The 25284-nt window shown below is 43.4% G+C and overlaps 1 protein-coding gene across 1 annotated transcript; it reads right to left on the bottom strand.

Moving 5' to 3' along the window:
• Nucleotides 1-1901: 1901 nt before the first annotated feature.
• Nucleotides 1902-23949, bottom strand: LOC121289630 (solute carrier family 43 member 3-like). The gene is made up of 12 exons (XM_041209260.1): nucleotides 23781-23949; nucleotides 22919-23060; nucleotides 20448-20494; nucleotides 17566-17642; nucleotides 13817-13909; nucleotides 12687-12826; nucleotides 11911-12143; nucleotides 10526-10693; nucleotides 8768-8875; nucleotides 5211-5403; nucleotides 4690-4813; nucleotides 1902-2048 (listed from the first exon to the last, which is right to left on the bottom strand). Exons 1-12 carry the CDS (start codon nucleotides 23947-23949, stop codon nucleotides 1902-1904), a joined length of 1641 nt encoding a protein of 546 aa, XP_041065194.1.
• Between the last annotated feature and the right edge of the window lie 1335 nt (nucleotides 23950-25284).

The following is a 25284-nucleotide window of genomic DNA, read 5'->3' as shown; positions in this document are numbered from 1 at the left end:
ACACTTAACCTCTGTCTTCCCTCTTCTGTGTTGGTAATAGATCCTGGTAACAATAGGACGAAGAACAGGGATATTCACCCTCGTGCCCAGTGGTCCAATATCCATCCCGCAAGAAATGTCGCCTGATAGGAGGGGGCCAGGGGGGTGGGGTGGGGGGGGAGCGGTGGTGGTGGTGGGGGGGGGGGGGGGGGGGGGGGGGTGGGCGGGGGGGGGGTGTGGGTGGGGTGTCATGATTTTGCAATGGATCCTGTTGATGTCAGCAGGAACTTGCTGTTTTCAATTTTGCTAATGTTGTTCTGGGATTATAACTAATAGATAATCCCTTTCTGTTCATTTAAACAGATTCAGTCAAGTGTACATCGTGATATGTTTGCCAGCTCTTATTTTATTACCAAGAAAATAGGGTTCTGGAACTACTTTAGTGTATTACCATGAATCTTAATTACCAGAAACTAAAAAGTGCATGCTTAATCTCCACGTAATCGAACATTATACTGTATCCCCGAAACAATTAAATCTAATTTGTAACAGCAACTTAGCAAAAGTGCATTGCTTGCCCTGAACAGTGAGTCATACTTCCGCATGTCGGGTGGAGGTATTCTTCCTGAGGAACACAGCTGTTGTTGTGGGCCCCACATTTTTATCATTAAAAATGAATTGCAATGCATTGCTAGGCCGGGCAATGCTTTTTCAGGCTGAAATAAAACAAAATTAACTTTTGGATAACTGAGACACTACTGTGGCCCTCAGTTACATCATTATTAAAAGCCAAATGCTGAACCACGTGAAGGAAAGTGTTTAGAATTAAGATGAATAATGGGGGTGGACATGAAAATGAGGGAAGCAAGTGGGTGGAAGGCGAATGACCAGGACAGAAGGAGAGAAGACGGGTTGAGTGAGATGAACTGGGGGAAGGAGACAGAGACTGCAATTAGGCGAGCGGCAGTGGATGGGAGAACGTGAAATGGGAAGTCATGGGATGGGAGAGAAGGAGATGAATAATGAAAAAGAAGGTCAACACAGAGAAAAACAGTTGACTTAGCAATGGAAAGCGAGAACGTCAGCGAAAGGGAAAGGAAGAGAGAGGGATGACAAAACAGGCGAGATGACGAAGGAAAATGCAAGAGAAAGTGAAAAACAAAATATGAGAGAGTGAAAGAAAGGGCAGCAAGGTGAGTGAGAGGGAGAATTCGAGATTGGGGAAGTAGAGATTAGGAGATCAGGAGAAATGACCAGAAGGTGAGAAAGTGAAGTGAATGGTGGATTATCAAAACCATTCAGGGCAGATTGAAAAAGGTAAATGAGGAGGGAAGAATCTAGATGGGTTGGAATAGTATAGAAGGATGAAAGGTTGCAGTGACAGTGAAATTGGAGCAATGGGGAAGTTGGAAAAGAGAATAAGATGCCGAAAATGTGAGAGAGAAGTGAGACAATCATTTAGAATGAGTGATCCTATGGAATATCACAATAATATTGCCTTAGAAACTCAATTCACTCATCTCTCCTTAAACACGTATTCTGAATCAACAATCAAAGCCTTCTTATTCCGTAATGTCAAGGGGGACACCATTGTTAGATTGATTTAAAAATTATTTCTTCCAATAATAAATATAAACCCAAACTCATTTGCAACTTGCCTCACCGGCCCCTCCCATTCTCAGGCCCCTACACATCCACACCCTTACACCCTCTGCTAAGCTACACCATATGCAACCTCACCCGCACACACACAACCCACGCAGCATGACTCTGAACGCATAAAAACCGTGCAAAACCTCATTTGCAAAATCTAACACTGCACACATTTAGCCTGTGCAAACTCATCCTTAATTACCCCTACACATTCGCTTCTCTGAACATTCCCACCCGAACCATTATCATGCTCATGTATGCATTGATAGTCAATCGTCCTTTGCCCACATAAACGGCACTTCGGCTCTGGAGTGCTTCATCCCCTCGCTCTTACGGGTTTCCCGTCGACAGGTCACGTGGACATTGATGGGATGGACGTAAGCCAGGCTTACCAGGGCGATAAATCCAATGTTCAGCTGCGTCAAGAAGGGTAAACAAGGCAGAAAGAGTTAATATTCAGTAAACGGTTATCTCAAATGCTTCTCATCAAAGAGAAATGGAGAAACTTAATGAACTGAATTTCGAAAGTCCCCGGGACCTAATGGCCTATGCCAATGTTTTCGAGAAGAAAAAGCTACAGGTGTAGCAATGGTTCTCCAATATTCTGTTGAATAGGAACTATTTAATCAGTTTCAAAGTTGGCAAATATTACACCGTTTTTCATGAATGGGGATGAGAAAAGAAATGAACTGGAGAGCGATTAACCAAAGGTCAGTATTTGGAAAATTCTGAAATGTATTTGGAAATAAGTTTTAAGGATGCACTCAGAAAAGCAAAGCATGATTAGAACAATTCATACATGTTTCAGTAAAGGTAAATCATGTTTTACAAATTTATTAGAACCTTCTTAGCATGCAACCAGTAGGGTAGCTAAAGGGGAATTAATAGATGTCCTTTAGTTAGATTTCCAAAAGACATTTGTTCAGGTGGCATACCAAAGGCCAGATAAGTGATTTGAGTTGGACAATATATTAATATGTGCACAGGATTGTTTAACTTGCAGAAAGCACAGAGTGGCCATAAACTGGATTTGTCTTCAAGGTGCCATGCAGGAAAAAGTAAAAAGCCTCAAGAATCAGTACTGTGGCTTCAGGTACTTGGAATATATATTATTGCTGTAGATGAACAGGCTGAGAGTAATGTACCTAAGTTTGCTGATGATGCTAGCTTTGTGAAACTTTCAGGTGCGGAGAAACCACGGAGTGTCTGCAAAGATATATAGATAAGTAAATTAAATGTGTAACAAGCTTGAAGATGGGATATAATGCAGAGAGGTGTGAGGTAAATCACTTTGTCTATAAGAGTAGAAAAGCAGAATATTCTGATAAACTGTGCGTATAAATATTTATGTTCAAAGAGAATTGGGTGTGCTTCTACAAGGAAAGCAAAAGCAGAATTTAAACATGCAGGTACTGCAGCTGCCTAGAAAGATTAATTGCATATTGATTTTCAAAGCAAGTCTACTTCATTGCAGGAACTGTCAAAAAATAAGCCTCAATAAACTTGTAAAGGGTTTGAGGCAACATCATCTGGATTACTGCGCACACTATTGGTACCCAAGTTTTAGAAACAAATATATTGCATTGTGGATGGCACATTGAAGGTTCACTAAATTGGTCTTTGAGATGAGGCTGTTGCCTCAGAGAGAGGCTGAGTTAATTGATCCTGCAATCCAGGGAAAGAAAGATTCTGTGCTTGTGGAACATGTATAATTTTTGTAAGAAACTGAATAGGCTAGTATCTGAGACACCCTCACTTGTCAGTGGGTATAAAACACGGGCACAGAGTCTCAGGATGAGGGTCATATCATTTCGGGCTGAGAGGAGATGGATTTTTCTCTCTTGAATGGCTATGAATAATTGGCATTCTTTACCCCAGAATGCTTTTGGAATTCCATCGTTTAACAAAATTAAAGATGGAACAGATTGACTTCTGGCTGCTCAGTGAATTAATGGATATAGGATCTGTCAGGCAAGTGAAGTTGAAGCCCGCGAACGAGCATGATTGTATTGAATAGCCGGGTTGGCTCCACGGGCTCCCATTTCTTGTGTTATTGTGCCTTTGTTCCTGTGCTGTCTCATTCGAAGTGGTTCCGCTACACATTTATTTCATTTTAACCCTGCATAATCGTCCTGCAAGTCCTTGTCAAATTACATTCTGAAGGCCGTTGTTAAATCACGATACTCTCCAGGCAATGAGCTTTCATTTCTCACCAGCCGTTGCATGACAACTTGCTTCACTCATGTCCGCTCTGTTTCTTTTTTTTTGCAAATCAGCATCAGTCTTTGTCCTCTGTCATTGGAAACGGCTCCTCTATTATTTTTATACTGAAACCGCTCATAGTTTAGAACACCACCAACAAACGTTACCTTAACCCTCTCTGGTCAGAGAAAAATAACTTCCTCAGGTCTGTCTGGCAGGGTGGGAGGGTGGGGTTGTTTTGCAATGAAAGAAACCATGTTTCCACATTGATACTCGACGTATTGTCTGTGGTTGACTTCAGGTTTCAACCTTTCCCCCAGCCAAAATGCCTTCTTCTGTTTCTCAATGCATCTGTACTTGTCCTTCTATTTGTATCAATATATCCATCTATCTTCCTATCTATCTATCTATCTATCTATCCATCTATCTATCTATCTATCCATCCATCTATCTATCCACCTATCTATCCATCTATCTATCCATCTATCTATCCATCCATCCATCTATCTATCTATCTATTTTTCTATCCATCAGTATATCTATCTATCTATCTATCTATCTATCTATCCATCTATCTATCTATCTATCTAACTACTTATGTATCTATCTATCTATCTACATATATATACCTATATATGTATCAAACTATCTGTCTATCTATCTATCTATCTATCTATCTATCTATCTATCTATCTATCTATCTATCTATCTATCTATCCATCTATCTATCTATCTATCATTCTATCTATCTATTTATCTATCTGTCTAACTATCTATCTGTCTATCTATTCATCTGTCTGTCTGTCTCTGAAACCGAGGATTAGCATTGACCTTCCGAAATTAGCCTCTACTTACATACAAAGGGTTGTGTTGTAGAGGCCCCAGGACCAGAGCGAAGCAAGGGTACTGCAGAAGAGACACAACTGCCGAGACAGCCAGTGCCAGGCCAAAGATTTTCCCGAAGTGGCAGGGAGGGAATCTGCAAGAAGAAGGACAGACCAGCAGCTTCAGTCAATGATTTCAATTCCAGAAGCAGAGAAACTGCAGATTCATCGTCATCTCGAAACTTTGCCTATAGCCTAAAGATCAGCATATCCTCCAACTCTACCCAACCTCATATTTTCACTGCGAATCTCGTTACAAGTGTCCGTGATATTCATTTCAACATTCTTGTGAAATGAACTCCACATTATCAACATTCTTGTCGATCACACAATGTGCATGGGAATACGCGTTGATTCCTGGCCTTAGAATTCCCAAAGCAATGATATGACAGGAGACTGGACGGGCTCTTGGTCTCACAATTCCATTCCGTTTGACCTTATTTTAACTGTGCAGATGTGCATTCCCTCCCTGCATGTCATGGATTTACTTACGCAATAGTGATAAATGTGGCGTTTCCCCCAAACAGGAACGACCGGTTAATCACTTGCATGGCGAAGGTCAGATACTGGACATCCAGCACAGGAATAGTGGCGAAGATTGCAAAAAGGACACACTGCGTGACTGTGATGGCAAGAGACAACACCGCAGATTTCATGTCAGCCAGTCTCTGGGAAGTGACAGATTCTGAGGAGCAACAAGAAAGGCAATAAATGTAAAACATTCATAATGGTCAGGCGGATCTGTCAAAATACGTTGGGCCCAATCCATTTGCAGAGTTGTGAATCCTCTCCGCAATCATTCCAGAGAGAACAATTGCATACACGAATCCCGTGGTGGATGGAATTAAAGATTAGAATCGTGAAAGGGGTGCCATTCTAGTAGCCTGTTTTGTTTAACTTTGTACTGACCGTGTTCATTATTGTTGTTTTTGCCCTCACCCAGATAGTTGCAAATATTTATATCATATTCCTGACTTGTTTCTTGTAGACTGTGGAAAATCTTTTGGGAGTGAGCTGTTGAATAGCTTCCCAATCTTTCACGGCCTCTGGCTTGTTCCTGCAGCCTCAGCATTTATTCGGCTGCTCCAGTTGAGCTTCTGCTCAATGGTAAATCCCGGGACAATAGCGGTTGGACATTCAGCGATGGTATTACCATACCACCACAGCCGAGCAGATCATGTGCTCAATTGTTGGAGATTGTCGTTGCTGGCACTTACTTGCCACTTATAAGCCCATGTCTACATGCTCTCCAGGACTTGCGTAATCCTGGATCAGATAGCTTCCGTAACTGAATAGTTGCGTATGACACTGAACATTGGCAAATCACCAGTGGGCATTCATACCTCCGGATGTTCAGAATGTTATTGATCAAGCAATTAAAGAAGGTTGTGCTCAGGACAGTATTTTACCAAACAACTGTGGAATTGTCCGAATTTTGTGAGGAATTGGCAATAATAATATAAAACATCATTTGTATGAGGAATGACTCCAGCTACTGGTGAGCTTTCCTGTCATTTTCAGTGGCTTCAATTTTATTGGGACTCCTTGATGTCGCATGCGGTCACATGCTAACATGGTACCAAGGCCCGCCATCCAAATCTCACGTTTGATTTGAGCTGTCCTGTCCATTTCTGGCCAAGGTTATCTCAATGGCAGAACCTAAACTGAATATACGGAAGCAGGTTGAAGCTGAATACGTTTCCCTTGACAGTTCGCTTTGCTCGTGATAATGAGTGCGCTGATGGGTATGGGGCCAGGATTTCTGGCTATGGTGATTGGACTGATTGCATTTGCTCTGGGCTGTTTTACAGAGAAGGGGTGCCTGCGAAATTGTCCATCTTGTCGGTAAAATGACAGTGATGTAGTTCTACTGGAAGTTCTCGGTTTGGCATGAAACTAATTACCGAGTCTTTATTATCGGTATTGCAGAACGGAATACAGGCAGCAGCGCCTCCGTAGCTTGTCTTCAGCCGTTTGCTGACTACCCTGTGGAAAGAATTGATAGGCTGAAGACGGGCATCTGTGGTTTACGTTCTATGGAGTCGGCCCAGCTGATATATCCACTCAACAATTCCCACGAAAGATGGTTTCAAATGCTTCAAAGCCAGAATTTATCCCTTCTCTTGATGGGAACTATGACGTTTGAAGGCCGGGTATGAAAGGCCACGAAGTTCAAGATTTGGCTGAATACAATTGCGATGCAGCTGATGGCCCACAGCGCTTCATATCCAGTTATGATCTGTTGGGTGTATTTTTAACTAACCCATTTTGAACCCTGAAAAAACCACATAACATGACGAATATTATTCTCAGTGTAAAGGCATAACTCTGCCGCTACAAAGATTATGATGTGGTTTGACTCTAAAGAATATTATTTTGGACTGACAAATCCGCCAGAGGAGATCGGTGAACGAGGTGTTAAGGAGCAGTTTCCCTCGAATGGGTTCTCTTACACACACGCCCAGTCTGAGTTAGCTGCCAATATCCACCAGGACTCGGCAACCAATTCCAATGCTTGTGCAAAGATCTCCACTGGACCGTGGGCATTGATTTCCCTCGCCCCGTGTGCATTCTTCCTCCTTTATAGCCTAAATATTTCTTCTAAGAGGAGTTAAATATGGAGGGACCCAGATTCACAGCGTCTGGAGAGTGATAGATAATCATCAGCACAAGGGTCCGTTGCCCATCTTTGACGAGATATCATAAGACATCGACATGGCCGGGGTCAAGGTTCATGACTCCAGTTGACATATCCTCCGAATGCTTAGCACTTCCCGTGGCCTGTCGTGCACTTTTGATAACAACTTTATTAGGGGTTGTCTTGGAGGGACAAAAAAAAACAGAAAATGATGGAATGTAATGCTCAGCCTGCACCTGAGGAGAGATAAACCGAGTAAACATTTTGAGCGCAATGTGCGTCTGCTTCGTAACCGTTGCTATGATGGAACCATCTGGGAGAATGGCTGACCGGTAAGATCCAGTAAGTATGACGATCACAAACTTCATTAGTTTGGAGAACACCTCCTTTTTCACAATTTTCCAGAATTTAGCGGGGGGAACATTGAAGCTTCAACTCCAGCAGTAAGCAAATACACCTTTGAATGAAATTCTAAACCAACGAACCCGACCAGCATGATGCGCAACTTGAACAAACACATGGAAACTCTTGCACCTGCAATTTCCGCGTCAAAATGGACACAATGGTGACTTGAGGAAATGCACGCTGGGTATAGCACTGCAACATGTACTGCAACAATGGAAGAAGATGGTTCAGCACCACATTCACCGGGCGATTCCGGATTGGCAATGTATGGTGGTATTGACAACGACGGTCCCATCCATTGAACAAATAAAGTAACAAAGTAATTTCATTCCCAGAGATTCAGCTTCATGAAATTAACATGAGTCCCAGAGAGAAGGGGTGTCCCCCAATTTCCCCGTACACCAACTGCCCTCGTGACCAATACTCATTATCACCCCATGCACATACAACACCGCCCCTTCCCCGCCCACTGCTTCATCATCACCAACCCTTCAAACCCAGCTTCCATCTGCCGCTCGATTTCACTCCTGGTCGCGGGGATAAAGGTACATTCTTCTGGGAAGGATCCACTGTGAAAGTCTGTATTACTTGAGAATGGGATAGAATTAATTGCTCACATCTCGATTAACTGTTAATAGGATATTCTGAGAGTTCACAACTTGATTTCTTTGGGCTGAGGGAGCTGGCTTTTTACACTGGAATGCCAAAAGCTTTGAGGGAACTTTGCCCCCGTTTTGATTAGGAGAGAGTCGGAGTGAACAGGTGTTCTAAAACTGCACTGTTCGTTGTTGGCATTGATTTTATTGTTCACATATGCATTCACCGAGTGTGGGATAGCACTCACTTTTCACATGTGGACTACGAGAGGCAGGGAGTGATCTGAATGTACACGTGTGGAATACATAAGGCTGGGAGGGAGCTCAAAGAGACCTGTTCGGAGCTGAATTGGATGATCTGAGGCTGGGGTGGAGCTGATTGATCATGTTCGCATTACCTGCAGCAGCGCCTGGGGATTTTCCTTTGCGCCTGTGCCGGTCCAAGATCAGCCCATTCAAGGGAGAACAGAAGAGGCCACATAGCTGAGTGAAAGCGAAAGCATTTGTAAAATGGCTAACTGAGAGATAGAAACACAGAGATTAGCAAGGACAATGATGTGAATCCAGATAGTGATGCACCAATGGAGAGAGATACAGAACATTAAGTCTCTTTACCTCTCCTGAACGGTTCTGAACCAATCATCCTGTCCATGATCAATGACTCTCCCCATTTGCTCTCTCTCCATTTGCTCTCGCTCTCTCCTGGATCTCCATCCTTCCTACCTCTCCCCTCAGTCACATACTCTGCCCACTATTTTCTTGCCGTTCACTGTTCCTCCTCTCAGTCTATCTCTCCTGGCTCGCTCTCCCTCTACTTGCTTTTTAGCAAGTCTCTATCTCACCAAACTCGTGTTCCTCTCATCATCACTCTCTCACACCACATCTGTATTCTGTGTCCATTTACTTTATTTATTTCCCTCTGTGTCTCTGCATCTCTCTCTCTCTCTCTGCCTCCCTCTGTCTCCATCTAACTCTTTCTCTCTCAATCTCTCTCTTGCTTTCTCTCTCTCTACCCCGACCCCCCCCAACCTCTCTTAACTTGCCCTTTCTCTAAGCAATGGTTCTCTCTTTCTTCCCTTTCACTCTCTTTCATGTCTATCTCTACTCGGTTTCTCTCTCCAGTCCATCTCTTTCTGTTTCACATCTTGATTGCAATCCATCCCCTCTTTTCTTCTGGTCTCCATTTTTTTCGGTTGCCCCCCCACCCCCCCCACCAACCCTCGCCTGTCCTTCCCACAGCCTCTCCTTCCAAATTCTTCCCCTCTAACTCGGTCCATTAAATTATTGGTTCCTGTCCTTTTTCACTTTCTCACATACCTTTTGCTTCCATCCTCCTAGTTCTCCATTCCTCCCTTATCCTGTGTTCAAATAGCTCACTTTCCCTCTGAACTTCAACTGTCCCTACCGCCTCACTTTCTCCCCTCCAGATCTCTATTTCTCCTGTTTCCCTACTGTTTTACCTCCTTTTTTCGACCTTTGCCAAATCTAATTTTTTACTCAGTCCCACTTTATCTCTGTTTACGCTCTGCTCCCTACACTTACCCCAAGGTCCCCAGCACATCTCTCCCCCTGTTCTATCCCCAATTGCTGGTATCCAAAAGATGTCTTCATAATTTTATGTCTTCAACGACCCCCTCACATTCTCTTCCTTCTTCTGCTCTATGTCTCCCCTCCACCGCCCACCCCCACCCGCCACCCCCCCCCCGCCCCCCCCCCCCCGTCATCCCATTCTTTCACCCCAATCTATCCGGCTTTTGATGACACAATTTACACTTTCTCTCTCTCTCATATATATATATATTTATAAATATATATTTTTCTCTGCTCACTACATTCCGCAACTCATTTATATTCCCATTTACCCCCCTAGCTCTATTTCCCTGCCCCAGCCGCTTCTACCCCTACCCCGCTGGTCGCCCCTCTTCATCCCGATTGTCTCCTTTTCCTTTCTGCCTCTTTTTGTCGTCCCACTCTCTCCTGCACACTACCCCCTATATCACCCCTCATATTCACTCACATCTGTCTGTCTCTTACAAAATCTGTTCAACTCTAATTTTCACGCTACCCTGTCTGCTCTGCTCCCCTCCTTGCCCAGAAGATTCACTCTTCCCCAAGCGACCCCTACCCCCGCCGCCAATATAATCAGTGACTTATCTGCGCTCTGTTACCTTTAAAGTGGTCAGCACCAGCGAACAGTGTGAGCATTGGATTCAGGGTGCCAATGTATAGGTTGTGTAGGAGCGCCATGGCAGAGAGCCAGAACAGGTGGGTGAGGAAAATTTTGGAGAAGACGCAGCTTCTGAAGGAGGGAATATGATCCTTGTTCCATTCTGAGTCTGCAGGGGAGGAAAAATAGAAAGTTTAACAGAGCAGCTGGTAATCACTAAAACAATATTGTGTTGTTCCGAAATGTTACCAAACAACATCAACTGGAATGGTTTCTAAAATTCCTTCCACTGCTAGAGAAACAATTCACTGAACAGAAAGAGGCAATACGGCCCATCAATGCATCTTTGAAATATTGTATTCTATTAGTTGCAATTGACTCTTCCTTTCTTGTAGCTCTGCAAATGTTTTTTTTTACCATTCACTTCCCTTTATCGGAGTTGATGATGAAATTGCTCCGGCTGTGCTTTCAGGCATCGGATTCTAGATCAGAATAACTCACGGTTTTAAAAAAAATGAACATTTCCCTTCCCCTCTCTGTCTGATCCTTACTTCAGCCTGTGCCCTAAAACTACTTGTCCTCCAACCACATAAAGTTATTTCATTTAAATTAGAAAGGCTTCCTGATGACATGATTGCTCTTTGTCAGTGGAGATGATGGCGTTGTGGGAATGTCACTGAACTATTTATCCTTATTGTGAAGCGAAAGGCCCGGGAAATTGATTTTAAAACCTAGTTTGGTAGATTGTGAAAATAATAAATCTGGAAATAAAAGCAATAACGGTGACCATGAGACCTTCTGCTTCGGACCTGCCCTTTATGGAAGGAAATTTTCATCTTTAACAGGTCCTAAATTGAGTCCAGGCCCACATCAACGTGATTAACTCTTAACTGCCCCAAGATATTCGGTTGAGCAGCAATTAAGTGTGGACATTGAATGCTGGCTTAGCAGTGACGCCCATGCCCCATTCAGAGGAAAGAAAATCAAAATGAACCCATAGTTTGGACCAGCAGGAGTTAGCTGGGAAAAGACACATACAAAAGGATTGGCAAAGAGCAAATTGGAAAGGCAGAGTTTAGAGAATTCGAATTATCTTGGAAGCTGGAATAGAGATAAAAGATTGTTGAAGAGTAGGATTAAGGGTAAGCAGGATTGGAAAGTAAAACTGGGGAGCTGCTGAAAGGTAAGGGGAGCACAGAGTGGGAATTTGAATTGGAAAGGCTAAACAGTGGGATTCGGGAAATGAAAAAGAGAGGTGGAGGAAAAGATTGGGAAAAGTGAGAAACAGATGTGGAAGAAAGTGGAGAGATATGAATAGGTGGGGTGAGGAGGAATACGATTAGGGTGAAGATGACAACAGACGGGGGAGGTAGCAGATAATCTCACCTCTTGGCCTAGAAATCTGTGGGTTCACAGAATCAGACCCCTCCACTTCTTCCTGTCTGTCACCCTTTTCTGCTTCTTCCTCTGATATGTTCTCTCCTGTATCTTCTTCCACTACTTCCTGTGCCTTGATTTCCACTCCCACCATCCCAATTCCTCCGTGTTCTGGCTTCTTCTGGCTCTCAGTGTCCTCCTCACCGGAGAATGAATCCAATTCAAGCTTCTTACAAGAGACGCTGTCCGAACAGGGCAACAAGTTCCCAGGTTAAATGCAAGACCGCTGCAACTTCGGCAAAAACAATGTTGTTCAAAGAGAGAAATGCATAGGTAAAGTGATCAGCCATGTGGGCGTAACATGGCAGTAGGCGGCAACAGTGGTCATACTGACAAGTAGAGCCAAACTCTCTGGCTACATAGGTGCGGAGCTGGCACTCAGCAACAGGAGATGCGGCAGCAGCAGGTCTATAGCAGGGGACTTGCAACGTTTAACGCCAAATCGCTTTTCAATACTGCATAAAGAAACTGGCACCAACAATCCCATTGCCCCCACCCCCACCCCGGCTCCATAACCAGTCACAAACACCGCAAAAGGTAATTATATCTAATTCTACCCAAATCCACAACTCGCAACTGGATGTCTCTTATTCTACATATAATCCCAGAAACAACGCGGTTTCCAGTCTGCTTTTCACTCCCGAGTTTCTGACATTGTATTAAGCATCAACCAAAATTACTCATTAGGATTTCACTCTGCAAGTCCGCTTTCCTCTCCTCCTTACCCGTAAGTGTATCCCTCGGGCAACGGATACGGAATGCGTGTCCGAGGAAAGAGTAAGAATGTCCGCAGGAGGTGGTTGGAGCTGAGAAAGCTGATGAAAAGGAACATAGACTTCAGGGGAATTCGAACCTCGTACAAACCCTGCAAGGAGTGGAATAGAGGCCGGAGAAAAGATAAGTGTTGCTTCAAAATGGAGCACGTCTGACACCAATCATGTGCAATTCTGTGCTCGATTTCTCCCTCCACCATTCCTCCCTTTCACTGCGACCGCTGCAATGTTCGCTCTGCACCACAAAATCACTCTATGCTAGAATATTTTTCCCTAAGCCCTCTCGCTCCCCTCGCTATATTTACACTCCTTCAGTCTCTCTTATCTGTGATACATCTGCGGCTCCCTCACGGCAAAGTGTTCCTTTCTCCCCCGTTTCTCTGCACATTACTCATTTCACTGTACCATCTCTATCACTCACGCCCCATCGCCGTTAATCACATTCTTCAATCGCTCTCACTCTCTATTCTCCCTCTCTCTCTCTATCGCTCTGTGTGTGTTTGTGTGTGTGTGTGTGTGTGTGCGCGCGCATCTGTGTGTGTGTGTGTGTGTGTGTGTTTGTGTATCTGTCTGAGTTTCTGTCCATTGCATAACCTATCTATTTCTTGTGTCCTCCCACCCAATGACATCCACTCTAACTTTGCTCCTATCTCTCCGTCTCTCTCTGCTCCATCTTTCTCTCCCATGCGCCATCACCGCCGGGTTCTCTATTTCTCCAAACACAGGTACGTGCTCCTTCGCATCTCCTATCCCCCATCAGCAAGGAAGATTGCTAAAGCTGTTCAGCACACGAATCTGGTGACTAGGTGGGGTATGTAGGTTTAACGCTGGCCTTACACTCAGTGACATTTTCTGGATCCCCTTTGAGTTTTCGATAAACGAAGGTACAAATCATCAACACTCAATATGTTTTTGTGAGATAGTTAGTTTCCTGTGCCTCGATTATAGGTTGCTGTAGCACTAAAAATGCCCTTTTCGCCCATTTCGCCTGCCTCAGCTCATTTCCAAGTCCAAGCTCTTGATCTCCCACACCTGCTGCTTATTTCTTGAAAGAGTTTCCTGAATGTGCTTCCACGTCTCACCTTAACCAGCAGAAATACGGCTGCTGAGGAATCGAGTGCTCCATTGAATATTGTGATGATTGTAGCACGATTGTTTCCAAATAGGTTTCCAATCTAGGAATGATATCAGACAGTCACAGAATTATTCATAAGTTACAAACCAGAAGGGCGCATTTCGGCCGATTGTATCCATGGTGTTCGTCGAAGAGATAACTCGCCTTATTACATTTTATTGCACCTGATCCATAACCCTGCATGTCATAGATGACCTTTTAGGCTCCCATGCACTTTTTTTTAGTGTGGTAACAGTTTCCGAAAATGCCACTGTTGCATACACAGGGTTCAGGTACCCCACCAGCATTTGGGTAAAAAAAAATAAAAAAACGTTCTTTCTAATCCTTCTGGTAATAATTTCCCATCAAATTATTCTTGATTTGTTGAAACCTCCCTGCCAAATGAGCAAGCCCCATTTATTCTATCCAGGTGCCTCATCATTCTATACACCTGAATTAATTCGTCTCTTAACGTCTTCTGATCCAAGTATAGCATTCCCAGTTTATCTAATATTTCCCAAGAGCTATATGTTTCAAAGTTCTGGCACACTATTCGTGAATGGCCTCTGGATCCTAAACATAGAAACCACCTCGTTCTCTGAGCTTGGTGACCACAGCTGTATGAATTACTCAAGCCATTACTCCGAGTAGTGTACCCTCCCTGTTGTTCTTCATTATGCATCCGCTGGTAAAATGAAAAATGTCATATCCATTTTAAACCATTCTATCGACAATTCCTGCTACATTTATGGATTCTCGGACATGCACGTCAGGGCCTTTCTTTTCCCACATATTCAGTGTGCTCCCACTCAGTTCCTGGATGTCTGCTGGCTCAGGAGATGACGTGCCCATCCCTCAGCCAGAGCTATGTTTGGAACTTTTTGGCTATGGAAGGCGATTTTATGACGCTTTTAAATAAGGTTGATGTTAAGTCTGTTAGCACTTCCTCCTATTTGCAGAAGGTGTGGAAAACATATTTGTGTGAGGATTTTTTTTTAAAAACCGTCTATCCCCTTCACTTGTTGTGCCACCCAAATGCAGCACCAAGAACATCTCCAGATTCAATTCATGTTCCCAATAATGTGCCCAATTGGCCAAACTATCTGTATCTTACTGTAATGTAAAGCTTTCCTGCCGATTGTCAACCAGTCATCTATTTTCGTAAGATTGTTAAACTTATTATCATCTCCTCTCCATTTGCATTGAAATCATTCATGAATACGGCAAAAAAAAACAAGGACCAGAACACCATGGAAAAGAGTTCTCCATTATAAAAACAACTTTCAACGGTAATACATTATTTCCCACCAAAACAATCATATTTGGATCCAATTTGGGCCAATTTTGAATGCAATGAGTGCATCCATTCTCTCAGTTCCTTCGCCTCCATCGCATCTGTTCCAATGATGCTACATTCAAAAACAGTTCCTCTGACATGTCCTCCTTCTTCCTTAACTGAGGTTTTCCACCCACGGTCGTTGACAGGGCCCTCAACCGTGTCCGGCCCATCTCCCGCACATCCGCCCTCACGCCTTCTCCTCCCTCCCAGAAACATGATAGGGTCCCCCTTGTCCTCACTTATCACCCCAACAGCCTCCGCATTCAAAGGATCATCCTCCGCCATTTCCGCCAACTCCAGCATGATGCCACCACCAAACACATCTTCCCTTCATCCCCCCCCCCCCCTATCAGCATTCCGTAGGGATTGCTCCCTCCGGGACACCCTGGTCCACTCCTCCATCACCCCCTACTCCTCAACCCCCTCCTATGGCACCACCCCATGCCCACGCAAAAGATGCAATACCTGCCCCTTCACTTCCTCTCTCCTCACTGTCCAAGGACCCAAACACTCCTTTCAAGTGAAGCAGCATTTCACTTGCATTTCCCCCAACTTAGTCTACTGCATTCCTTGCTCCCAATGTGGTCTCCTCTACATTGGAGAGACCAAACGTAAACTAGGTGACCGCTTTGCAGAAAACCTGCAGTCTGTCCGCAAGAATGACCCAAACCTCCCTGTCGCTTGCCATTTTAATACTCCACCCTGCTCTCTTGCCCACATGTCTGTCCTTGGCTTGCTGCATTGTTCCAGTGAAGCCCAACGCAAACTGGAGGAACAACACCTCATCTTCTGACTAGGCACTTTACAGCCATCTGGACTGAATATTGAATTCAATAACTTTAGGTCGTGAGCTCCCTCCCCCATCCCCACCCCCTTTCTGTTTCCCCCTTCCTTTTCTTTTTTTCCAATAAATTATATAGATTTTCCTTTTCCCACCTATTTCCATTATATAAAAAAAAGTATTTATTTATTTATTTTTTACATCTTTTATGCTCTCCCCACCCCCACTAGAGCTATACCGTGAGTGCCCTACCATCCATTCTTAATTAGCACATTCGTTTAGATAATATCACCAACTTTAACTTTAACACTTATGTGTTCTTTTGTATTATTGTTGTTGACATCTGTTGATGATCTGCTTCTATCACTGCTTGTTTGTCCCTACAACCACACCCCACTCCACCTCTCTCTCTCTCTCGCTCTCTCTCTCTCTCCGCCCCCCACACACACACCTTAAACCAGCTTATATTTCAACTCTTTCTTGGACTCGAACTCAAGTTCTGTCGAAGGGTCATGAGGACTCGAAACATCAACTCTTTTCTTCTCCGCCAATGCTGCCAGACCTGCTGAGTTTTTCCAGGTAATTCTGTTTTTGTTTTTGTTTTGGATTTCCAGCATCCGCAGTTTTTTTGTTTTTATTTATGCGTACATTATTGCCCTGTCGTGCCATACAGACACAGACAGAGCAGGAATGGCGCAGCTTTCAAATCTGTCCTATGTTGTAATAATCACATCCCATGTGGGTACTGAGCTGCACACAAAGGGCAGGAAAGGCATATTCTCCGTTATAAGCTCTGCAACGTCAGCTTGATATAACACAGTGTTGCATTGAACCCCCACATAACTAGGAAAAGGAAAGCCCATGCTCACTCTCTGCTTGTGCCGTGCTCTCCGGATATCACACAGGACATGGTAATGAACACCTCTCGATAAAATCTCAGGATAGGCCAAGGCTCTAATGACCTCCTGGCCATGCTAGCCTGATCTCGCACAAGGTGTGGCACTGAACTCAGGCCAGAAATATAGCAGGGCCTGAATGGGCTCTGTTGACGGAATGTAATTGGCTTGCATCTAAGCACCAGTTTTAATTTGGATCCCCGTTGACACACGGCAGGATAGGCAAAGGCAGCATCCGGCATCATTAAAGCATGATTTGAGCATTTTCTCATGAAATTCGGCTGACCTATTTGACATCATTCACGCATCAGACAAAATAAGCTCCCATATTATACCAAAAGAAGGTAGCTTTGAAATGTATATTTTAGCCATGTTGAAAACGCAGTAGTCAATCTGTGCACTGTAAAGTTCCACAGAGATGGAAGTGATCACTGAACAAATAACGTGATTTACTGATATTCATTGAGTTTGTAATTTGGTCACTTGACTCATCATATGGTGCAAATTTCAGCTCCACCTGAGAGTGCACTGGGGCAACAGTTAAACATCTCAGACAAAGTCCAGAAACTCTGGCAGCGCACCCCCCCCTCCCCCATCACTACTGTCCCCCATTAGTGCAGCACTCCGATTGACCATCTGTTGAGCATGCAGCGAGAACTCAGGACATTATTTTTGCTCCACCCCACGGCATGTTAGATTACCTGGATGTTTGTAATGAACAGGAGAATTCCCCCAATTGCCATAAGACTGAGTGCTGGGAACAACAGCGTTGCGGAAGCTGCAACAAAAGTAGAGAGCAAGTGTGAAAAGGCTTAATGAACTTGCATTTATGCAGTGAAATTCACGGCTTTCACTCATCCAAAACATTTTCACAGCCAATATATTTTTAAGCATATTTGTTGTTGTAATGTATGATCCGCAGCAGGTAACTGTTGTAACACAAAATCAGATACTGTTGCAAACGCAAGATAATGGATACGGTCTTCCGATTAACTATGATCATTGTAGACCATGATTAAAGCACAGTCTTACTTACTTTTCCCCTTTCAGTCGAATACACTCCCCTTGCCTGAGTTGTTGCAACTCCAACAATACTCAGCAATTCTGACACAATCCAGGACAGAACAGCTGGCTTGATTGCTTCGCCATCGACAAATATCCGCATGCCTTGCAAGATTTCACAATACCTATTGGGAGAGCACTTTAATATTCCATGAACTTCAGAAGCTGGAAGTACAAGGTTAGCAGAGGATGGAAATAACATAACCTGGATCTTTCACTCCAATGTACGCACCATCCTGATTTGGAAATATAAGGCTGACCCTTCACTGTCACTGGAACAAAACCCTGGAACTCCCTCCTTAACGACTTACTGACACCACATGGACCGCAGTGGATAAAGAGTGCAAATCAGCACCAGCTTTGCAAGGACAATTCAGATCAGAACCACCACTGTGAGATAAAGATTGTTTTTTTTCACATCCCATTTGTTGCTATTACAAATCATTAAAACTTTTCTTTATCATTCAAAATCATTTTACGAATGGGATCAATCTCTCCCTATCTAATCTGTCCAGCTCTCTCCTAATTTCCAACATCTGTATCAATTCTCCTCTTGGCCTTCTCCTCGCCAAGAGGAACAGTCTCATCGTTACCAATCTTTCTTCACCGCTGAAGCTTTTCATCCCTTGAATAATTCATCTAACCCTCTTCTGTACTCTCTGCGATAGCTTCAGACCATTTTTAATGTGTGGCACCCAGAGCTGCACACCGAACTCCAGCTGACTTTGAAGCAGCGTTTTGTTCAAGTTTAGCATTACCTTCTTGTATGTGTTCTCTAAGCCACTATCGAAGTTTCCGAGCAAGAATCTTAAAAAGGGTGGATCTGCTACTATATGAAGTAGTTATGAATTAATTAGTGCAGAAGATGAAGCAAAAGTAGATCCAAAACAAAGAAATAGCTGGAAAATTCAGCAGGTCTGACAGCATCTGCGGAAAGGAATGTTGATGAAGTGTCATATGGTCTCGAAATGTTTTCTGTATTCCTCTCCGCAGATGGTATCAGACCTTCTGAGTTTTTCCAGCTATTTTTGTTTTTCTTTCAGATTTTCAGCATTCGCAGTATTTTGCTTTTAAGCAAAAGTAGAATATCTAGGAGATGGTTGCCAAGATGTATTTAGTTTTATGACTGTAGTAGCAAAGGCTACACGCAAGAAATCTCCAATGAAATGGATAGAGGAAAAACATATTTTATAGGCTAAGGAAACAACTTGGAGAAATAAAATTGACAACAATATTTGAGAGAAAGAATGCGGAACATCATTGAGAAACATTTAAACTGGTGGTCAAAGGAGTCCCGGAAATATAACCGGGTAGAAAGAATAATGAGTGAAGCACTATTGAATGGAAATGAATAAATCGAGATATAAGGAAGTCGATGGCAATAAGGAGAGATAATGTGTAAATTTAGCGACGGCAGGGGGCAGCATGACAAGGGAGAATAGAAGTTATTTGAGGCAAAGTCATAAAGTTAGAATGAACAAACAACATAGAACAATGACAACACCAAAAGGGAACTATGCAAGTAAATTAACAATGGGCATAAACCAAAACAGTAGATCATTCCTCAGGCAAAAGAATAAAAGAAGAAACCTCTGGCCATGCGGACACTAATGCCGTCCAGGATAAAATCGGGCACATTAGTAATGAACCGCCACATATAGTCAACGATTAATTATTTCTGCATTTACAGAAATGTGGTTCAGGCAGACATTATGTAAAAATATGAGATTAAAATGATAGATCAGCATTTAGAATTAGCTAAGAGGAGAAATATCGCTTCAGCTAACATAACTCAGCGAGGATAAAACACCTGGTAAATTGGAGTGCATTACAATTCATTAAAGCGACACTACCCGAATTACCGCGTCTTTTAGCCACACCTCTGCATTACCCAACCTCTTGAAAAATGGAAATGCAGAATATTCATTGAACATCTCAGCTGTGCCTGAACATTCATGTGTGTATCTTAATTTTCTTAAACAATCCGCCCTAAAACGTTACAACACGTTAATTTGCATCTGCTGATTAAAGGTAACTTGATTCCGATTTGTATCAGCTTCCTGTCTCTTTTCATAATGTGTTATTTTTTTCTTGTTTTTGATTTCATTATCTTCCTCTCCCCGCACCCCCGCCCCGCCCCCCCCTCCACCCTCCTCTCTCCCTCTCTATCTCTCTGTATCTCTCTCTCTCTCTCTCCCCCTCTCTCTCTCAGTTTTTCTCTCCCTAACCTTCTCTTTGTCTCACATTCACGCTCTCCCTCTCTCCCGGTCTCACTACCCCCACCACCACCACCCCCCCCACCCCTCCGCTCATTCTCTCTCTCCCTCCTTCTCGCCTGTCTCTCCCTCTAACTCTATCTCTCGCTTTGTCTTTACCTGTCTGTCTCTCTCTCTCTGTCTCTCTTATTCCCCCTGTCGGTTGATCTGTTCCTCCCTCACACTTTCCCTCGACCTGTCAAAAGGAATTTGTACACCCATCTCCTAGTTGTGCTGCAGGAGTACTTGGAACGAGCTAGACTCACCAGCAGTGGAGAAGGCCATCATCAGCGTGGCTGTCGTGTACAGAGACCTGAGGATTCAAATTAAAACTTGCTTTAAATTGAGTCACACACTTCCCGCCCTTTTTCTCCTCCTTAACGCTCTCCCAGGAATGGAGTGATCTCTTAGTTCTCCACGGCCCTTCATGGCCTCACGAAACCCCAAAGAGCTCATAGCGCACAGGGTTTGTAAACAGTGGTTTAGGGTATGTAGCCAAAGAATTTTTAAATACATAATTTATAATCACTTAATTGTATCTCAACTGGGCCATTGTGTCCAATTCTGAGAACCACACTCTAGGAGGCGTAGAGGAGAATCGCCGAAATAAGGTCAGAGATGAGGGGCTGAAATTAATGGGTAGATAAATGTCAACATAGGATTGAGGATAGATATAACAAAAGTGCTCAAAATTATGAGGAAAATTGTTGGAGTTAGGAATTGATAGCAAGCCATGTTCCAGTTCATCAAATGAAGCAGTGAGCATCAAGCTGGAATGGAGCTCAGAAGCCAAACATGGTGATCTTTCAAACAGAAAACCAAAGCTCAAACCATCTTCTCGTGAGAGTGAAGGCTGCCTAAAATTTGATGGATTAAGAAGATTTGGGGGTGCGGCGTCTTGCTTAGTGGCAGGAGGTAAAGGAACTATTGGACACGGATTTTTTTCTAAAATGACACAACTACTGGAAGGAAAACATAAATTCTTTATTCAGAAAAACTGTTGTAAAGGCCTGGAACACAGAGCATTGAAGTGTTGCCGCAGCAAATTGCAAAAGGCAGTGGGACATGTAAAATCAGGACTAAGTTTAAAAAAAGCTTGGGTTTGGGGAAAAAGTTGCAAGCTCTTTCCAATGACTAGCAAGGACACAAAGGATCAAATAACGTCCTTCTTTGCGGTAACTGTGTGTGACTCTGAGGTTTCGGTGCTCAAGCTAATCGGCAAATGTGTGGGAATTGCTCTGCAAATTTCACAACTTCCTCGATATCATGCCAATGTTTTGTCTCCTAGTTAACAGCTTTCCCAGGGCTGCTAAGGGAATAGTCAGAAACGGCGTAAAGCGCCAGAAACACTACCCTGAAAGTATGTTGGCCACTTTTTGCCCCGTTTCATCATCGAACGTTACGAGGGCAGGTAAAGCATCAGTCAGGATCAGAGTATATTGTAAAATTCCCTTCACATTGCCCACAGTGTGCCACAGCCACACACACACACACACACACACACACACACACACACACATACATACACTTTACATCCCGTACATGTGTCGAGCTGTTGGATAACACGATACTTGAAAAGCTTTCTCGTGACTTATGTTCTTGTCTTCAGTGTTGCTACTGACAGAATCGATGTATGCCACAAAGTTACAAATGTGCCTCAACAAATGAGCCTTCTGCTTTCAAGTGCTTGTGACAATGTGCCTCACGTTTTACCTGCTATTGCAGCCACTTCAAAGTATGGCACTCGATTTGTTCCTGCCGCTTCAACTTGATCCACACAAACATTATCCTTCACACTTACTCACAAAAAAATTACATCTGTTATAATCCCTTCCCATTTCTAACGCCCAGTGTGTCCAGATGAAGCGCGCTACTGTCCTGCTCACTATTTACTGCATTGACAAGTTTTGAAAATCGATCTCAAATTTCATAATTATACTTCCTTCTCAGAATTTTACGTAATCTACATAAAAAGAAAGACAATGCACAATAATAATAAGAATAATAATAAGCTAATAAATATTATGATAATGATGAATTTGAGGATGTTAATACTAATAACAATAATAATAATGGTAATAATAATAACACAGGCAATACAGAGACCATTCAGGGGGCTATGATCAAGTTTAACTCCATTCAGGGACAAGACCCTTCTTCACTGCTGTGCTCTTTAATATCATGCGTTTCTTGTTTATGCATGGATGATTATCTGAAAAGTTGTCTACTGCATGATGAATCTCCATATGAGACTTGGCTACGGATGTCTTTTTAAACCTCTTCCTTCTTCACATAGCATATTTCTAGATGTCCCTCACTTCATGCTGATACTTGACTCCTCCTCCCGATCACTTTCCTTCTGACACACTCCATACACCTTCCTCTGTTTGGACCCTCCTCTATCTCGCATAATCCTTCTTTTACTTCTCCATTTTTCTAGCCTCAATTGCTGGCAATGCTCTGCATCCACCTCTCCCACTTCCGCTCCTCCTGCCCTGCCGCTCACCCTCCAGATCCTTCTACTTTTGGATTCCCATCCATCTTCATTCCACTGCCCTATCCCTCATCACCCAAAAATATTGCCCCACTTGCCTCCTTCCTATACCTCCTCATTCACCAACTTTCTCTTGGGACTCTTCCTGAAACTCCTCCTGGACCTTTATCTCAACTCACTGTCTGTTACCCTACAGGCAGTGATCTATAAGCGACTATAAACAGGAACAGCTCGAGGACTCACACGGCCAAGGTTCGGGTTGCCATGGTGCCCAGGTAGTCAAACAGGACACCACAGGGGAAGGCCAGGAAGTTAAAGGCGAAAGAAGCGATGGTGAAGACGAGAGTGAAACGTTCGTCCTGCAGATCGCAACCAACTGAGAAATAAACATAAGAGGCTCAGAAAGAAAGAGAGTGATGGAGACATATTTCACAATCTCAAGATATCCAAACACGTATGAAAACCAATGAAATAAGTTGCAACTTTAAGTTTGAAAGTGGAAAAAAATAGCATCACTCCTTTTTACCTCCATCGTCTCCCCACTAAAGCTGTGTGTCTCAATCCCCCCTCCCCCTTCTCTTCATCTTCCTTTCATCCCTCCACCTTCCACAAAACTGTCTCAATCTCGCCTTTTTCCATTATTTCCTTCACTCCAACTTCAATTCTCCTGCACCCACTCATTCATTTCTGCCCTCCCAATCGCTTCCCCTCTCGTTCTATGTATCTTCTATCTCTTCCTCTATCCGTATGCCCATTTCTCATTATCTCCTACCCCCTACGCCCACCCTTTCTTTATCCCGGGTCCGTCCCTCTCTATTCATCCCCCTCTCTCTGACAGTGTTCCTCACTCTCCACTCCCCTTTGTATCTCTGGTCAATTTTGATGGGCCCTTTATTGTCTGTCCCGGACTTTTTGTCTTACCCTTCCCCTCTACCTTTCGCACCTCTCCCCAGCTCCCTCTCCCACCCTTCCCTTCTTTTGTAACACTCTCTCTCGCTGTCTATTTCTCTATGCTCCTTCTCTTCTGCCCACCCCGTCTCGCCATGACACCAAACCCACAAACAGCAACCAACTACACACTTACAGGTATCATTTCTCGCTGCTGTGCCACTGGAGTTGTTCAGCTGAACACAGAAGTCGAGGAAATATCCCTCATTCTTCAGCACGAAGACCAGTGAGGCCCAGCCATATATCACACCTGTGAAGCCAAGACACTCGAATATCCCAGTGGCAAAGGACAAATACCACTTGCACGTCTGGGCAAAAGGTTGCATTTTCAATGACTCATGGGTGATTATTGTCGTTATCTTGGAACCGTCCTATTCCTTTGGCTGAAATGAACACAAATCTATCAATTTTTTTCATCACCTCTGGACACCAGAATACGTGTTGCAGATATTAAAGCATTTTTCTGAAATCTAAATATGACTTTACTGTAAGAAACCCAGCACCCAATTTGATCAATGCTGGATTCTACAAACTGCAATATAATACTTTGTTCAACCTGCCTCCATCAGGCGGTCATGCCGGGCCAAATGTGTGCTGCCTGAAAGAAAAAGTGTTTTCCTTAAACATGCCCACCATCAAAATCTGGGAAGTAATGCTTAGCAGGATGAAAATACATACGAAAAATACAAAAACGGATATTTTCTGTGGAAAAAGAGAAGGCTGAGGGCAGATCTGACATGGAGCCATTGTTTTCCATTTTTTTTTGGAGAAGGTTGTAACTAGAGGCCATCATCATAAGGTAGACAGTAATAAATCCAATCAGGAAATCAGAATAATGTTCTTCAAGCTGATGGAAGGAGGAATGTACAAGTCGTGGCCACAAGGAGTGTTGAGAGTTGTTGACATATAAAAAGGATTTGGATGAACGCGTGAGGTGGAAAAGATTAGAAATATAAGTTGATTGTTTGAGATTGAGAATAGTGGAAAGAGGCTCGTGTGGTACAAACGCAGTTGCATTGTCCTGATGGTCGAATGACCTGTTTCTTTCATATGAATGCATTGTAACTTTGTAAAACTTCGGAACAATTGAGTTCACTGAAGTGGTCCTCTCATTGCCTTCAGTGTGGCTGATGGAAGCCTTTTATGACTCATTAATTTACACAGGGAATTAAGTTTTGTCCAATCTATCAGAGTACCTTTGAGTTAGAACCATTTACAAGGAACTAGGGCAGGCAATAAATTTTGTGGACATAGAAGTTGCACCAAACCTGGAAATTCTGAAGTGAATAACGCCCCTCCTGACTCCTAAGTTCCGTTCCATCACCTGCAATGTTCAAGTCTGGAGTGTAATGTAATAACATCCACTTGCCACAAAAGTGTAGCTCCAATGATGCGCAAGATGTTGCACACCAACCTGTACAGTGCATCCAGCCTGACCAGCATCTTATCCATAACATTAATGATTTTGCCCCTCTGCCATTGGCTCACGGTAACTGCAATATTTACAATCTCAAAGTTGTTCTGAAAGAATATGTCAAGCCTGCTTCTGAAACACTTTTCTATTCTGGAAATATACTAACTAGATTGAAATGATAAGCAGACAGATGGTGACACCAACACAGGAAAGCTCCCCTCCAAGGCACCCAGCAAAGTCAATTGCA

This window comes from Carcharodon carcharias, chromosome 17 (assembly GCF_017639515.1).
Source record: "Carcharodon carcharias isolate sCarCar2 chromosome 17, sCarCar2.pri, whole genome shotgun sequence".
Taxonomy (NCBI): domain Eukaryota; kingdom Metazoa; phylum Chordata; class Chondrichthyes; order Lamniformes; family Lamnidae; genus Carcharodon; species Carcharodon carcharias.
Note: the sequence above shows the minus strand (reverse complement) of the source record. Positions and strands in the feature narration are given on the sequence as shown.